The sequence below is a fragment of the Mixophyes fleayi genome, chromosome 2, assembly GCF_038048845.1.
Source record: "Mixophyes fleayi isolate aMixFle1 chromosome 2, aMixFle1.hap1, whole genome shotgun sequence".
Classification (NCBI taxonomy): domain Eukaryota; kingdom Metazoa; phylum Chordata; class Amphibia; order Anura; family Limnodynastidae; genus Mixophyes; species Mixophyes fleayi.
Genome location: NC_134403.1, coordinates 150,205,346 through 150,223,361, shown reverse-complemented (window position 1 = coordinate 150,223,361; position 18,016 = coordinate 150,205,346). Strand labels below are relative to the sequence as shown.

Below are 18,016 nucleotides of genomic sequence, written 5' to 3'. Positions count from 1 at the left end.
AACTTTTGAGAAAGAAAGGCACAGGGATGTAACCATTCAGGAGCAACCTGATAAAGGATGGTTCCAGCACCAAGATCAGAAGCATCCACTCCCACGATAAGAGGTAGCCCAGTCAAGTTTGGGATGACAAAGCACTGGAGCAGAAAAAAATACTCTTTGTAGAACAGTGGAGGCTTCCAAGGCCAAGGCTGTCATTTTAGTTAAGGTGGTACATCAAGGCTTGAGAATGACCTTTTTAACATGAAGCAGATGTAATTCAAGAGATGAAGAATAGATAAAAATATCATCTAGACACGCAACAAGTTTGCCTTGGAAGTCTTTTAGAACCCTACTGATTATTTCTTGAAAGACTGCCAAAGCATTGCAGAGACCAAAGGGCATAACCAGATATTTGTAATATCCAGATTGCGTATTGAATGCAGTTTGCTAGTCATCTCCTTCTTTTACACAAATTAAATTATATGCTTCATGAAGGTCTATTTTAGAAAAATGTTATCTTCCTTGAGCTGATCAAGACTGAGATCAATGGTAATGGATAAGTATACTTCATGGTAATTTTATTTAGACCCCTAAAATCAAGTCAGGGTCGAAGACTCCCATCTTTTTTTTAGAAACACCAGTGACTTAGAAGGATATATGAAGTCTTTACTGAGGTTATCCTGAAGATAATCTTCCATGGTCTTAGTTTGAGGGTAAGACAAAGAATAAAGTCTACCTTTAGGCAGTCTGGCTCCTGGCATTGTACCTTCATTATTTTCCTAATCATATAACTACCTGGATAAATTTGTTATGAAGCTATATTAATCCCCATTGTAGTCGCATGAATGACTATGGCTATAGTTATGTCCTTGGCCACTTACATCACAATCACGCCTCTATCCTGCATTAGGTGCAAGTTCTTACTGCCGTGAAAGCCAGGTGCTGAAACGTGTTTGCAATGGCTGCATTAGCTATTCCAAGCCAGAGATCACCATAGGCTAGAATGGAACTTGAAGATTCTCCCTGGATCTGCTTGAAGTGTCAGCAGCCACAAGTAGCAAGTGCTGTTTACAGTACAAAGCCCCCCCCCTCCCCCCTCCAGTCTCCATCCAATAGTGGGGAACTTTGTACTGAAGATCGCAGATGCAGTTACCGACTAGTATGTAGAAGAGAAAAATGAACTGTGCCACAGGATAATTTGCATTCAAGTGTTTGGGGTAGATTTACTAAACTGCGCGCTTGAAAAAGTGGAAATGTTGCTTATAGCAACCAATCAGATTCAAGTTGTAATTTATTTAGTGAATTCTACAAAATGACAACTAGAATCTGATTGGTTGCTATAGGCAACATCTCCACTTTTCAAACCCGCCGTTTAGTAAATATACCCACTTGGGTCTGATGCAATTAGCCGCAATTACTGTGTGATGTTGTAGGTAAGGATCTTCGCTTATTTTTCTAAACATCTCATACAGGTGAAAAACATTCTCACCTATAATAGGTTTTTAAAAAGTGCTGTATAAATTATAGAACTTGTCTCTCTTGCTGGGTAGTGTATCCATCTGCTTTGTGGTCCTGCTGCATGGACCATGGCACTTAGCTAATTGTCTGAGTACTTAGGCTAGATACACACTGAAGAATTTTCGACTGACGTGTAATCTACAATGACTTTACCTTTAATCGAAGATCCGATCGCTCGATTAATGCGTACACACTAGTCACATTTTAGACGATTAACGGAAGACCGACCATCCAGGCAGTGACTTTTCACAGCCATATTGTCATGAGCAAAGATTAGAATTTTGTACACACTTAAACGACTTATGAGGTCCATGTAACGATATCCCCATAGACACCTGCTATTACTTTACCGCTAGAAGCTCCTAATTACCAAATGAGTGACATGCAGACACCGCACCACGTGGGACTGATACAGGCATCAGAAATTAACATACACACGCCTCCAAATGAGTCGCAGCTTGCAGAACTAGCAGTAGTTGCTTGTGGATCGATTTGAAACTTTTACACACTATATGATCGGTAGGTGGAATGGTCAGAAAATATTAAACAGTACGATCAACTAAATGAGCCGACAAACAACACTTTGGAACAACTTTCGACCATTGTGTAACCCGACTTCCGACCAAACGGTCATATGTTGTTTGATTTACCCGATTATTGGACAAAAATGCCCTAGTGTGTACCTAGCCTTATTTACAGCACCAAGGAGCATCAGAGTCGGGTCATCCTGTGTTGACAAAACAGCTTGTGAACATCTGACAAGCCTTCATATATGCACATATCCCCCCATTCCTAAACATTTAAATATGCCATAAAACGAAATCGATTTTTGCAGATCCAGACATTGTGCTTGCTGATGTATATTTTGCACCTGGACCTACTAATGTGCAAATTATTGTAGTGATATAGACCGATAAACATGTTTCGTGCTAGTGAATTTTCATGCATTGAATTTCAAGAACTGAAAACAGATTCGGATAAATTATATAATTTCTGATGCTAATACGTCTGGTAAAATTTGTGATTTTAGCAGAAATAAACATCAATCGCGTCTTGTAAATTGTATTCGTTTCAAGATAACTATAAATAAACCGGCACTGAATTATATATGCTACAGCCATAAGAACAAGCAGTGACCACGTAACATCTACCAGCAGCTCACTGCTCTTCCGGTATCAGCGCTCACACATAATCCTAACCACGTCGTGCTATTACTCCCGCAGCCTGGGGTGGCGCTGTTGTTGGCAGTATTTTCAGCTGCCGCCTGGTCCCTTCGTCATCACGTATATGACCCGGAAGCGTAGCGTTGGTACCCGGGTTTTACACCTAACCCACAATCCTTTTCTCCTTCCTTTTCGACATTGCCCCTAGACGAGTGAGTATGGTTGCGGAGCTGTCCTGTCTTTCCATCCTTTGCCATCCTCTCTCACCGAAGCTCACGTAGTCCTGTGTGTGCCTGAGGTCACTGTGGGGACTCCCCAGCTACCAGCCAGGGGTTATGTTATCATACTGGCTGCAGGCGCAGTGTGTGCGGGGAGGCTGCTGCTGGTGCCGCGGGTTGTGGCTGCAGGCGCAGTGTGTGCGGGGAGGCTGCTGTTGGTGCCGGGGTTGTGGCAATGGAAGAGGGGACAGTCTGGGGGTTACCCAGACATGTCTGTGATAATATAACAGTAGTCACACTGTGCTCCCTTATCCTTTACTATTCATTAATAATATGATCACTGCGAGCTCTTCCTATGCATGACACTAGTCCCAGTATTAAAGCTGAGGCAATACAAGTTCTCATGTGTGTCCACTGATTGCTGTATTTGTGTCCATAGCGATGGCGCCAGCAAAGAAAGGAGGCGAGAAGAAGAAGGGCCGCTCTGCCATTAACGAGGTAGTTACTAGGGAATACACCATCAATATTCACAAACGGATCCATGGAATGTGAGTGTCAATGTTGTTCTTGTTACAGCAATATACTAGTTATCGGGTGTAGACTCGTACTGTACATGTTTACTGGGGTTATTGGGTTGTATTTTGTATATCTACTGTAGTAATCAAGAAGTATAACATTCATTAGCAGATTTAGCCTGTATAATTAATGCATTATCTTATGTACACAATCTCTCATGTAAAATTTAAAATCTAGCACTGCTTTGTTTTGATTTTTTTCATGATTATTCAAAATAATGTTTTTAAAATATAGCTTTATATATGTAAAACAAAAGTATAAAATGGCTAAGATCGTGTCAGTTTATTGTATGGTTATGTTTTTCAGTGGCTTCAAAAAGCGTGCTCCGCGTGCTCTGAAGGAGATCCGTAAATTTGCAATGAAAGAGATGCGTACCCCTGATGTGCGTATTGATACAAGGCTAAATAAAGCAGTTTGGGCCAAAGGTGTCAGGTGAGTTTTCATTCTGTGCGCTGTCTTTTTGGCTTGTGTTTTTTCCAAACTATGTAGGTTTCATTGAGGCAGGAATTTAATTACACTTTTACAGAGAAGGTTGCAATCTGTCCAGGTTTTAGAATGTTTCCAATTATAACAGTGTTTATATTAAAGTAAACTTACAGACTTGACAGTTGATTTATTGCCTACCTGTACAGAAGTTGTTCCCTAGAACTAAGGGAGTGCATAGTATATTGTATTACTGCCCAAACACATAATATTGATGTTCATTACAAGTGTAATCTGTCTGGTCCAGTATGTAGCACTTAACCTCATGTCTTGCATATTGTAAGCTTGTGAGCAGGGCCCTCTTCTCTCTGTAATACTCAGTCTCGTTTTTTATTAATGCCGTCTTCCCAATTGTAAAGCACTACAGAATATGCTGCCGCTATATAGATGTTAATATTAAAGGCCATTGTAATCATTGGGCATCAGTAAATATTACATTCTGATTAAAGCAGGCAATCACTTTCGGCTCATGCTCATTGTGAACCTGAGCCATTTTGACCAAACTGGCCATCTAAATATCAACATGTGTGGACAGCTTCTCAGGTGGCACAATTTCTTTAAGGGCAGTTAACAGGTCCTGTTATCTGTTTTTTGAATCGCTGTAATGGGCGAACCTTTCCAAACATCCATCTGAAGGATCATACAGTGGCATTACTGATTTTCATTTGTGTCTAACCCATGGGACATGCAGTGTGGTGCTTGTATAGGTGCTCTTCCAGTATGATTTTGGGCCCTGGGAGATTAATTGACTTTTGAATAAAGTTGCCTTTGTGTTTGCATCTGTAGAAAGGAAATGATATTGTAAGCTCCACTGCACCAGAGACTTGGATGCCTGGTTAAATTCTAATTCTACTATGCTGATGAATGTACTGGAGCTAAATAAGGATGATTTGTGTAATGTACATGGTGAATTTTCCAATTAACTCTTTAGGCCTACCACCTGTTTATATTAGATGTAAAACAATAGTTTCTCCAATGTCGGGGGCTTTATCTAACTAGTGGTACAACGTTTTACACAGGTAAAGTCCTACTAATTGTACTTTAGCTGGAATCGCCTAATATAAAATTATGTATGTGGTGTAGAGTTGGATGCATTTACTAGTCATGAAAAATGTTGCATCTGCATACAACTTGTGCTGGTATTTTGAGCTGAGTATCTGACACTTGTTGCCCCATACAATATGAGAGACGACCAGAGGTGTACTTGCTGACGCAAACCAAGGACACCTATTAAAGATGCATCTTATTTTTAGTAAGTACGATCCTTACCAAGTGTAAATTCTGTGCCTACAAAAGACGGGTGCAGTTTTCTCCGTGTTTGATTCACTGTTTTTGAGGTTGCGCATATATTAGGATGCGTGTAACTAAAACTAGGTATGTGGAAATGTAATTGAAACCCATCATTCCTGCTATCTGCCATATCTAAGCTTATTTGTAGCATAGGTGGCACATTTGTTTGCATTGCTGCTTCTCGGCTTTGGGTCATGCATTGTATTACGACCAAGGCTATCTGTGTGGAGTTTGTATGTTCTCCCTGTGACTTTGTTGGTTTCCTCCCAGGGCCCAGAAACATAATGGTATATTGGCTTATGTGGTAGTGAATTTAGACTAATCACTAATGGGACAGGGACTCATGTGAAAGAGATTAAATATTTCCTGCAAAGTTCTGCGTAGAATTTAGGCTCCATTTTAATAAATATCAGTTAAGTTATCTTTGTATCCAAACTACATTTAGACTGGCTCTGAAATACCTTTTTTATCATATGTGAGAACTTGCATAAACAAATGAAATTGTTAGTGTTTTGCCTCAGATCATTGGTGTAATTAAATACTGTTTCTTTGTACCCAGAAATGTTCCATACCGTATGCGTGTGCGTTTATCCAGAAAGCGCAATGAGGATGAAGATTCCCCCAACAAACTATACACATTGGTCACATATGTGCCAGTTACAACATACAAAGGTACCATGCAGTTTTGTGATGATTTACCATATTGTATAAATTCTTGCTTTTTGTGACAATCCTATGCAATTTCGTCTATACACATAATTTTCACTTCGTAATGTTGGCATCTTTCCTTGGTTAATTGCCAACAGATAATGGCTCTTTGTGTCATATTTGAACTGCTTTTAGTCTGGACAGTTGCCTAATATTTTGGTACATTAGCAAATGTAATCAGTTGGCAAACTTTCCATAATACATGCATGATTATGCTTTGCTTAATTTACATGCAGTGGAAGGATCAGATTGTAAAGGTTTCCATGGCTACTTGTTTCTAGTGGAAACATTTGTCTACAAAATTACCTATTTTGGGCCAAATAGCTAGTATTGTTTGCTGCAATATTTAGACAATTGCTATGGTGAATAAGCAACTCATCTAAGTTCCAAGCATTTAGGAACACATACATTGGTTTTATTTGGGTAAATAATAATAATAAAAAAAGCAAATGGGTGAGTAATACTTTGTATACACATGAGCCATAAGAAGGATTCTATATCCCATTAATATGGAAACTTACAAAAATGCCATAATTTTTTTGTATTTTGTTTACTATGAAATGTACATTACACTGTTTCTATATGAACCCTACAAGATGAACCTATTGGGTTCTGTCTGAATTCTAATACAATATAAAAACTGTATTCTACATTCATAAGTTGATTTAACTTTCACTGCTGGTCCAAACATAAGTTTGTTTTGTTTTTTTGGATATAATGTGTACACATTAATGCTGATTTGTTATATTCATGCTAATTAATCACATTCCCTCCTTATTTTCAGGTCTACAGACAGTCAATGTTGATGAAAACTAATTGGTTTCTTCATTGTTGAATAAAAAAGTCAAACTGCGCAGCTGTGTGTCCTTTTAGCAATTTACTTTTGTACTACAAGTAACTGTTCAATGGTGCAGTTTAGAGCTGGCTATTCTGGCAAGGCAATAAATAAAGGTATGTACTCTGGGCATTTGCACAGCTACCTAAATGGATCGGCAATTGCAGTACTAACTTTAGTGGCTGGGTGGACTAAATGCAGCAACCTGTGTCCATGGTCTTTCTGGGATTTGACTTCTAACGGTGTAGTTAGTGATTTTTGCACAGAGTAAGGCTAGGTACTGTATAGTGTGAGTAAAAAGGGGCTGATTGCAATGCTCTTCATTGGGAATACTGAAGGAAAAGGCAGTCTGCTATGTAGGAAAGTTTCCAGATCAGGCTAATAGTGATCATATCTTTGCAGAGCCAGCAATGCAACTTTTCAGATATTTGAAGAAAAAATTCCTAGTGATGTTTTTATTTTATAAGGTAGAAATTAAACTTAAAAAAAAAAACCTGAGTTTACTACAGCCCCATTTCAATCCAACTTAGTGGTAATATTTGTCTCGCACTCAGGTTTTATGACAGTGGCTTCCTATGTCACCTGGCAATATCTCCCATAACATTCAACAGCAGCTTAGAATTTCATTCAACTGTGAGGCCTTTAAATTTGGACACTAGAGCAGTACTTAAATACAAAGGGAAAGTGGTCTAAAGATGACCATGTATGATGAATGCCAGAAGCTTTGGTGACGTGATCACTGGTGGTGTCTGCCTGAACCACGTGTTTGGAGGCTTCATCTGACACTTCACTGTCTAACCTCCAATTTTTTTGCATAGTGCTCATAATGCATGAATATATTTGCTCAATATTCGGTCCAAAAGAAATGCCTGTCTGACCACTTGTACGGTTTCCCCTTTTTGCATTTTTTTTTTTTCCAAATTCAGACCAACCTCTTTGCAGATCGCCTCCAAGCGGTCATAACTATCATTCTAGCTGTAATTCAGGGGTGGAGAGAACTCATTTATATATTTTAGGGGCACTTCCATGGTGTTTATCTACTTTTTTTATGTAGTCATATATTTCTCTTAACTTCCTGTCTGAAAACAAGACAGAGATTATATCAAATCAAAGGCATATGGTAACAGAACATACGTATGTTCATTTCCATTGAGAGTAATACACTTTTTTAACTGGACCGATGGACATTGAAATTGAGTAGGAAGCACAAAAAGAAAACCGGACATTAAACGCATGTAAAAACTAAACAAAATTCAACCCTCTGAGTCTCCATTTGATAGATAAGGTTTTATTTTAACATCCATTTTCATGTTTCAATGGCATTAAAATCTCGTAGCCCAATTTTAAATCCAGGGGCTGCAATTGTTAAGTAAATTGGACACCATGTCTATTGTCCACAGATTCTGAACATCTGTGAATAAATAATTGTAAATACAGCATACCTGCCAAGAGACCAAACTTCTGCAGGATTGGCCCAAAAGCAATGAGTTATTTAATGGTTTCTTGTGCCACTGTATACTAATCTGAAACCACATATGTATACTACTGAATTCCACCACTGTTTCATACCAGCTGACGGTGGTTTAGAAGTTATACCAATGTACCACAATTTAATACCAATCTTCATTTTCAAAGTACAGAACTAAAAGGCAAAGGAATTGGATATTTTATCTGTTTAAAATATGACGTGATGCCAGGAATAGGAGTCATGTAATTCTGTATCATTATTTGTAAGTCTGATATCAATAAATAAGAGTCGAGCGGTCTTGCATTTAGTGTAATATAGATTGCAAATATATTACTGGTCTTGCCAATCACTTTAGTGTAACCCATTTTGAATATATAACATCAAAAATAAAGGTGTAAAATTAAATATAAGTAATGTATACTGTAAAGACAATGTACTGTACTTTATACATGGGATAATAGAATATAAGATTATCTTTTATTGATAAAGCACTGAAATGCTACGCTGCTCTGCATAGTGAGGTGATCATGATACAAATATATACATAGACAGGGAACAAGGTAATAATGACCCTGCCTAAATTAACTTACAATCTAACAGGTGTGGGGAACATTTGATTCACAAGGTAGCTGGAAAATTTGTTGTTGGGGAAAGTGGTATAGCTATTGTAAGGACACTGCATAATTAGTGGAGTTCTGTGACACTAGACTGAGGGTTAACACACACACACACACACACACACACACACACCACTTGGTGTACACATTTCTTTAGAAAGACAGGTGGCCAAAGGTGCATTCTTTGCAGGGCTCGCAACCTGCAGTTGGTTGGAGACTTTAATGCTAACTTAAATGTTAAACTTGATCGTTCCCCACGGCCGCTACATAAACTGCTTATGCAAGCTGTAAAGTACAATCCCTGCTCTCGTAGAATAATTTATGTGAATCCTGGTGGGTTCTCTATTCTAACGATAGAACTTTCACATAGTATACAGTGAAAAATCCCCCAGGACACTGCTATAGCCTGCAAAGGAGCTGCCATTTTTACTTGTACATAAAAATGCAAAAGTCTTAGTTGCACACAGTTGGAAATGTATGTTAAAGCCACCCGCCACTCCACGGCACTTTTGCTGATAGGGTGGTCCTAACTCAACAATGAGAGTCCCGTATAATTGGGCCATACATATGTATTTTTAAATTTAGAGCTAACTTACCAAGAGGTATCCCAGAAACCTCCAAATGGCAATACAGTGCCAGCACTCCCCCTCAGCTACTGACACTAACAAGCCTCTCAAACAAATAATACAGAAGTTGAAGTTGCTCAATCAATTTATAGACTCATAGCAGGTGCTTGAAAGGGTGGGGTTATCCTGAAAGGAACACAGAGAAAAATCCCCCAGCATATTACATATTGCCACATGGCACATACTCCAGATTGGATATGGTATTCATGGATGCTCATATGCTGAAATCAGTGCTTGGGTCTGAGCATTCGGTAACCCAAGTGCAAAACATATATTGAACTTCTGGCTCTCTTGGGTCAGCTTGAAAAACTGCATGTCTCCTAGGCAGCAAAGACACTCCAGTGGCCCCAACAGTGTTTTTACGGGAAGGTTGATAAAGCGGATACTTTGCTAGCCCATAAATTACAACCCAAACACTCGTAATCGAATTATCTCAATCGAAAATATATCCCAACAGTCTCGCTACGATCCTCAGACCATAGCTGATGCAATCGACCTATTACGGTTATATAATCTCCAACCACCCTTAACTTCCCCCAAACTACGTCACTGCCAGATTAATGACTACCCCCGAACTTGCCCTGCCTTATGCAATTGACCGCTCTGAATAGTGAAATCACTGCAAACTCTCGGCGGCTCCTGGGCTGAACGGAATTACTTCTTTGTATTATAAGAAATTTGGAACTATTTAAAACTATGCTCTTCCCTCTAATGCTATTTGAAGTGGTAAGAAATATGAAAGAGATACAACTTGAGCAGATGTTCGTTTTCACAGAGTAGGGTCCCGACCCTCATTTGAGATAACAATATCACCATGTCTTGCTTTTACTATCGCCCTGTAGACTTGAAGCTCTTTGCTATTTGCTGATGAACAGGCTCATTCCAGTGATTCCCATCTGGACCAGGTGGGATTTATCCCTAATCTTTGAGCTGTGGATTATACGAGATGGGTGATACTCCTGATTTGTGCAGCTAATAAAAATCAAGCACCTGCTCTGGTGGTGTCTCTAGACGCTGAGAAGGCCTTTGATAGTGTCTCCTGGTCCTTTGTGAGCTGTAACCTCACAACCATCGGCTTTCCAGTTTGGTTCTTATGTGGTTTTGCGGCCCTTTATTTCAACCCCTCTGCTGCTGTCCTTGCCAGTAGTACTATATTGACCTATTTTTCCATCGCAAATGGCACACGTCAAGGCTGCCCACTGTCGCCGTTACCTTGGTCTTCTGATGGAGCCACTGATATCTATCTATCCAAAATCCTCCCTCTCAATTTTCCCTCCTCAGTTGTGTAGATTCCTTCAGAAGCAGCAAGGTTTCAGATAGCGGTCGGATAAGCTCAAGTAATTGGGTGTTTGCCTGACCAGTCATTATTATTTGCTATATGACACTAATTTCCCCAGATTGCTGAATTCTCTCTAACAAAATCTAATGGATTGGGACAAGTTTTATATCTTCTGGCTAGGCTGCATAACGGCAGTAAATATTAATCTGTTGCCACGGATTCTTTACTTATTTCAAACCTTACCAGTTAAAGTCCCTTTCTCTTTCATCCAGTCTGGGGGACACTGCTTACCATGGGTTGTGGAGGGGAGCATGGGAGTTGGCACCTAGCTAGTTAATCTTTAGCACTGCTGACATACCCCTCCCCTCTACAATCCCCCCGCCTCTTCCTCCTCAGTTTTTTCTAGGTGCCCAAAGGAGTTGGGCTTATTAGAAATAGCTAGTAATTTATTTCATTTATTTTGATATAACTTTTTACAGTTAGTTTAGGGCAGAGCTGGGAGTGTGTTCTATATATAGAGAACACACTCACAGAAGCTGGGCAGCGGTGACCGGACTCTGTCAGAGAGAGCAGACTGCTCTCAATGGCAGAGCATTAGCGGTCACAGTACAGAGTGACAAGCGGTCTCAAGGACCACTGTCACTCTTGCAGGCTCCAACGATAACCGGAGCTGCCATTAGGCATAGAGTGCCGCTTATTGTATTACCTCGCCGGCGGCCAAGATTACATCAGCGGACCGCGGAGGTACCGGAAAGAAGGAGGAGAGTCGGGGGCCATACCAAGATCGGGGTATTAACGATGCAGGAGACCTCTTCAAGAGGCCTCCATAACTCTGCCAAATACATCTATAAGTTCCTTTTAAAAAAAAAAAAAGAAGAGAGACAGAAAGCTGCAGCGGGGGAACTATCACTAGAGCTCCCCTGTTCTTCAGCACAGATGGTACAGTCCGGTCCTCTGGCGCCAAACAGAAGCCCGGGAAGGAACCTATCTCCAAGGGAGCAGGCACCAGGACACTGCTGTTGGATTTCTCCCCTGAGTGGCCCTTTTGGCTAAGTACCAAAACCTTTTCTTTAACCATTTACAGACTGTTTATGTGGTTACAGGAGGGAGGCTAGTAGGATTGTAAAAATCTTCTTACTTGCACATATACCTTATAATTTGTTACACACATACAAGTACAGCTTTTATTACACATTCGTCTGTTACTTGTTGTCTACTCTGTCTCTCTCAAAATATCTCTTATCTAAGTGTGTTTGGTGTGCTTTTCCTTTTTAAAATGTCAGAAAAGGGAAAAGGCCATATGGCAAAATATTTTACATGTTCCAGATGTAAAGTTAAATTACCAAATGGGCAGAAAGACCCGTTGGCGCTCTGCTCAGTCTGTGAAGGAGTGGTCCGCTCTGCGCAAACCCAGCTCCTTCCAGCCCCACTGATGGAGGAAGCGGCCTGGGTAGCTTCCCTGACACAGTCGGTTTCCTCTTTAGCACAGATGATCTCCCAATCTACTCAATTGTTGTCTAGTGTGGCAGCCTCTGTGACTAATAATGCTATTACACCTGTGGGGCTCCCTGCTGCCACGGTTTCTACTGAAACGGCTATAGCAGGACCTTCCTCTTTGCTTACGGACCAGCTGCCTGTACCCACAGAACCTGCATGTTCCTCAGCATTTATAAAGGGTTTGGACAAACTTAACCAGTTACTTGAATCCCCAAACCTGCCCCCAGCTAAAAGAAAGCGGCTTAGATCTGCTAATACTCTCATGGTCCTTTCTGATTCAGAGGGATTTTCAGAAGAGGAAAGAAAATCAAATTTGGATTCTGACCAGGTTCAATCCTTGGATCAGGAAGAAATCACTAAATATCAGTTTATTGATGATTTGGTTTTAGCGGTGAGGCAAGCGTTGGACCTCCTAGAAATGGAGAATCCTAGTCCTAGAGACAGAAGTCTCTTTAAGAAGGCCAAAAGAAAGGTTATTTGTTTTCCCCTTCTGTAGAACTCAGAGATATTGCTGAGGGAGCCTGGAAAGGGGGCGGTAACAGGAGAAGCCTGTGTCCTGACTGCCACTCTATTCTCCAAGAGGCGGCGCTGGTGGGGGGACGTCTGTCTCTTTTTCAGGAACAGTGGGCAGCGTCATCCCAGGACCCTTGGATTCGGGGCATTATTTCAAGAGGGTACATGATAGATCTGATGGGGCCGATACCACAGCGTTTCTTTGTAACCTCGCTACCCCGAGATCCCCAAAGAAGACAGGCAATGCAGGCCTGTGTCGCCTCTCTTCTTTCGCAAAAGGTTATTTGCAGGGTTCCAGACAACCAGAAAAGAAAGGGTTTTTATTCAAACCTTTTTCTGGTCAAGAAGCCGGACGGGTCATTTCGACCCATTTTAAACCTAAAGAGCCTAAATGTGCACTTACGAGTGGACACATTTCGAATGGAGTCCCTGAGGTCGGTGATAAATGGCCTAGAGAAGGATCAGTTTATGGCATCCATAGACATAAAAGATACATACCTCAACATTCCCATTTGGATCAATCATCAGTCCCTTTTGGCCTCTCCACAGCTCCAAGGGTCTTCACGAAGATCATGTCGGTGATGGCAGCGTGTCTTCACCTACAGGGAGTTCAGGTCGTCCCTTATTTAGACGATCTACTCATCAAATCCTCCTCAGAGATTTGCTTACGTCAGCACTTATCACTCACCATAGCGGTCCTCGAGCCATGAGTGGCTGATAAACTTAAAGAAATCCCAGATGGTTCTGTGTCAGCGCATGGTCTTCCTGGGGCTCATCATGGATACCAGTCGGCAGAAGGTGTTCCTGCCTACGGAGAAGATCAGTCCAATCCGGGCTATAACAACTCGGGTCTTGTCCTCTCCCAATCCCTCAATTCATTTGTGCATGAGACTGCTTGGGAAGATGGTGGACTCCTTCGAAACGATCCCCTTCGGTCGGGCTCATTCTCGATGCTTCCAGTGGGATCTGTTGACGAAATGGTTAGGATCCAACCTACGCTTGGATCTTCAGAGGATCTCGCTGTCTCCGGGGGCAAGAGAATCGCTTCAGTGGCTGAATCAGGATCACATGTCGGTGGGCAGGTCTTTCGCTCCATGGTCATGGATCATATCCACGACGGACGCCAGTCTGAGAGGTTGGGGGGCGGTAATCCTGCACCTCCGGCTCCAGGGACTTTGGTCGGTTCAGGAATCAGCCTTATCAATAAATGTGTTGGAGTTGAAGGCAATTCTTTTAGCTCTTCGGGGGACACAGACCCTCCTTCGGGGCCACCCTGTCAGAGTTCAGTCCGACAATGCCACGGCCGTGGCATATGTCAACAGGCAGGGAGGAACCAGGAGTGCAGCCGCAATGAAAATTGCAGCTCAGATTTTTGCTTGGGCAGAATAGTATGTTCCAGCAATCTCGGCAATGTTCATTCCGGGAATAAAGAATTGGGAGGCCGATTATCAAAATCAATCAGTCGAAATCAAATGATGCCGGGGGGAGTGGTCACTCCATCGGGAAGTATTTCAGTCTCTAGTTCAGAGATGGGGTCTTCTGGATATAGATCTTATGGCCTCCAGACACAACAAGAAAGTTCACAGATTTTGCGCAAGGGCAAGAGACCCCTTAGCGGTAGCAGTGGACGTAATGACGATGTCATGGGAATTCAGGTTGGGATACCTGTTTCCTCCGATTCCCATGCTTCCTCTCGTGCTCAGACGAGTAAGGCAAGGCGTTCTTCCAGTAATTCTAATAGCTCCCTCATGGCCGCGCCGAGTGTGGAAGGACAGGGATTTCGTCTTCCGGCTCGAGACGACCTTCTTCTTCAAGATCCCTTTCGTCACCAGAATTTACCTCAGCTCAGTTTAACGGCATGGCTGTTGAAGCCAGCCTCTGGAGGACTAGGGTTTTTTCCTCCATTGTAGTGAACACTATGCTGCGAGCTCGAAAGCCAGTTTCAGCTCGCATCTATCACCGGATTTGGCGAGCCTATATGAGATGGTGCGAAAATAGGACATGTCATACGTCTTCCTTTCGTCTCCCTCGCTTATTGGCTTTTCTTCAGGATGGACTGGAAGAAGGCCTTGTTTAGGTTCCCTAAAAGTTCAGGTATCAGCACTTTGTCTTTTTTCACCTGAAATTAGCGGATTTGCCAGATATCAAGACTTTTCTTCAGGGAGTCTTACATATTCAACCTCCATATGTTCCGCCTACAGCACCATGGGATCATAACCTGGTACTGGACATGCTTAAAAGGCCCCCTTTTGAGCCTTTACTTGAGGCAGATTTTAGGTGTTTGACCTGGAAGGTTGTTTTTCTTTTGGCAATTGCATCGGCACGTAGGGTGTTGGAATTGGGAGCTCTGTCTTGCCAGGAACCATATCTGGTTTTTCATGAGGACAGAGCGGTTTTGAGAACACTCCCCTCTTTTGTTCCAAAAGTAGTGTCCTCCTTCCATTTGAACCAGGAAATTGTAGTTCCCTTTTTTTTCATCTACTTCTCATTCTGATTTGCAGTCTATGGAAAAGTTAGATGTGGTTAGGGCTCTCCTTATTTATGTCAAAAGAACATCTCAAATTAGACGAACCAATTCTCTGTTTGTTCTCTATGATTCTAACAAAAGAGGCTGGCCAGCCTCTAAACAGTCCATTGCGAGATGGATTACGGCAACTATTAAGCAGGCTTACATAAAGGCTAACCTTCCTGTGCCAGGGAGACTTACGGCCCATTCCACCAGATCGATAGGGGCGTCATGGGCAGCAAGAAATGGGGCTTCTGCTGACCAGCTTTACAGGGCAGCCACCTTGTCTTCTGTCCACACATTTACCAAATTCTATCAATTTAATGTATTCGCATCCGCGGATGCAAATTTTGCTCGTAGTGCTCTATGAGCGGAGGTTTCAGAGCGGTCCCACCCTTTGGGGGCTGCTTTAGAACGTCCCAATGGTAAGCAGTGTCCCCCAGACTGGATGAAAGAGAAAAGAGGATTTATATACTTACGTTAAATCCGTTTCTCTGATTTCGTCTGGGGGACACTGCGATCCCTCCCTTCTGCCTTTCCTCTGTATGCTCTTGGTTGATTGACCTTTCTCCTTGGGGCTTTTTTGAATTAACTGAGGAGGAAGAGGCGGGGGGATTGTAGAGGGGAGGGGTCTGTCAGCAGTGCTAAAGATTAACTAGCTAGGTGCCAACTCCCGTTCTCCCCTCCACAACCCATGGTAAGCAGTGTCCCCCAGACGGAATCAGAGAAACGGATTTAACGTTAGTATATAAATCCTCTTTTCTTGGCCCTGCAAACCTTACAAAAACAATTTGCTCGCTTTGTCTGGTCAGACAGATGCCCTACACTGAGAGCCTGTACACTGTACTGTCATGCTCCGGAGGGTGGTCTGGGCCTGCCAAACATTCAAAAGAATTGTGTTGCAACCCAACTGACTTAACTCATTCTCTTCCATTCCCCATCCCTTACAAGAATTTGGGTTAAAGCAACCTCCTCCAATTAATCTCCCCATATACTATACTATAGATCTCAATCAAGCACCACCTGCTCCCTCCTACTACACGGTTTTCCCTCTATATCTGGGATTATACCACCCGTACCTATCGCTTAATTAGCAACTTGTCTCTCATGACACCGTTATGGGATAACCCGGCTTTCCTCACTGGCATGCATCAAAACTTTCAAGATATTGTCCCGCCATAACAAAATTTTTGTTGGACATTTTTCCCTGAATTTGCAGAACTTCAACATCACTTTAGTATCGCTCATGGTTGTTTTTACCAATTCCTCCAATCAAGGACAGCACGGTGGCTTAGTGGTTAGCACTACAGCCTCACAGCACTGGGGTCATCAGTTCAATTCCTGACCATGGCCTTATCTGTGTGGAGTTTGTATATTGTCCCCATGTTTGCGTTGGTTTCCTCCGGGTGTTTCCTTCCACACACCAAAAACATACTGGTAGGTTAATTGGCTTCTATTAAATTGACTCTCGGTCTGTATGTGTATATGTTAGGGAATTTAGACTGTAAGCTCCAATGGGGCATTCACTGTTGTAAGTGAGTTCTCTGTACAGCACTGTGGAATTAGTGGCACTATATAAATAGCTGCTGATGAATTGAGACACCTATACCACTCTATCCCTGAATTTAAGCTGTTTTCCCAACTCCTCTCGAATAATTTTGTAAGGGTAAGTCCCCGACGCGTGGTCGTCTTTTTACTTTCTATCACTTTTTAATAGCACACTTTCAACCCAATAGGAATCAATATGCACTCAAGTGGAGGCAGACATTGGAGAGGCTCCTGATATAGAGGAATGGTCCACAATCAGAGTGAAGCTCTATCTGTGTGCATATTAAAGAAAATGCCTACAAACTACTCTACAGATGTTATTTGGTTCATACCTGCCTACATACCATATACACTGATTCTTCAAAGGTTTGTTGGAGACTTTGTGGTCAAGATGTGTCTTTTCATCACATTTAGTGGACCTGTCCCAACAGTGTGAGATTCTGGCGAACAGTCCATGACACCTCCCAGCATGGTACAAAGTTTAAAACATGCCTTTGCCTTTAAATGGCATCCAAAACTTTTTCTGGATAGTTTCCTTATCATTTTCAATAGGGTTCATGCAGATCTAAGAGGGCAGCAAAACAAAAGCTTCTCTTGGATAGGGAGGACTAATATTGTCAAGATGAATATCCTTCCAAGTATCTTTTATATCTTACAAGCCCTACCCATCCACAGCTTGCAGAGTTGGTTTACAGACCTACATTGTCTAATAAAATAATTTTCTGATGCCACCATGCTTGGCAGGATCTTAGAGTGGATAAATTAAGGGGAGACAAACACTGGGAGTAAATGTATTAACTTCTGATCTTTGTAACTCGCCGCTACTCGACGAGTTTGCAGTGAAGATTTGTGTTGGCAATGGCTTTAAATTTTCACTGTAAACTCGAGGAATAGCGGCGAGTTGCAAAAATCGAAAGTTAATACATTTATCCCCTGGTGTCTATAGAGAGGCGCTTTTACCAAACTATCATTGAAAGAGTTCCCTGGCTTTGCAAATTAGCAATTATCATCACACCATAGGTCCGACCCTGTCTTGTCTGGAAAAATTTTGAACACTAAAATTTGTCATATTACAAACCTTGTCTCTGACACCCCTATTCGCCAACCCTAATTTTCTGCCGGATATCTCTGCCGAGGCCTTCAGGTTGGGATCACAAGTGGTTGTTGAAAAAATTATCTCCAGAAAAAAAGA

At 41.9% G+C, this 18,016-nt stretch overlaps 2 protein-coding genes across 2 annotated transcripts in view; one reads left to right on the top strand and one right to left on the bottom strand.

Annotated features, from left to right (window-relative positions):
• The first annotated feature begins 2,769 nt into the window (after positions 1-2,769).
• On the top strand, positions 2,770-6,787 carry RPL31 (ribosomal protein L31). The gene is made up of 5 exons (XM_075200238.1): positions 2,770-2,872; positions 3,318-3,426; positions 3,761-3,886; positions 5,787-5,899; positions 6,720-6,787. The coding sequence occupies exons 2-5, from the start codon at positions 3,320-3,322 to the stop codon at positions 6,749-6,751; spliced, it is 378 nt and encodes a 125-aa protein (XP_075056339.1). The 5' UTR covers positions 2,770-2,872; positions 3,318-3,319; the 3' UTR covers positions 6,752-6,787.
• A 627-nt stretch (positions 6,788-7,414) lies between these two features.
• Positions 7,415-18,016, bottom strand: part of TBC1D8 (TBC1 domain family member 8) — an 86,262-nt gene continuing 75,660 nt past the window's right edge. The window contains exon 21 of the mRNA XM_075200237.1: positions 7,415-7,849. Coding sequence (XP_075056338.1) covers positions 7,838-7,849 — 12 coding nt within the window. The 3' untranslated portion in view covers positions 7,415-7,837. The remainder of the gene's footprint in view (positions 7,850-18,016) is intronic.

What these genes read in the sequence shown, in the direction of transcription:
- RPL31 (XM_075200238.1), top strand. Translation starts at nt 3,320, where the DNA reads ATGGCGCCAGCAAAGAAAGGAGGCGAGAAGAAGAAGGGCCGCTCTGCC. An exon ending in GTTTGGGCCAAAGGTGTCAG is followed by an intron (nt 3,887 to 5,786) that starts GTGAGTTTTCAT and finishes CTTTGTACCCAG; the next exon opens with AAATGTTCCATACCGTATGC. An exon ending in GCCAGTTACAACATACAAAG is followed by an intron (nt 5,900 to 6,719) that starts GTACCATGCAGT and finishes CCTTATTTTCAG; the next exon opens with GTCTACAGACAGTCAATGTT.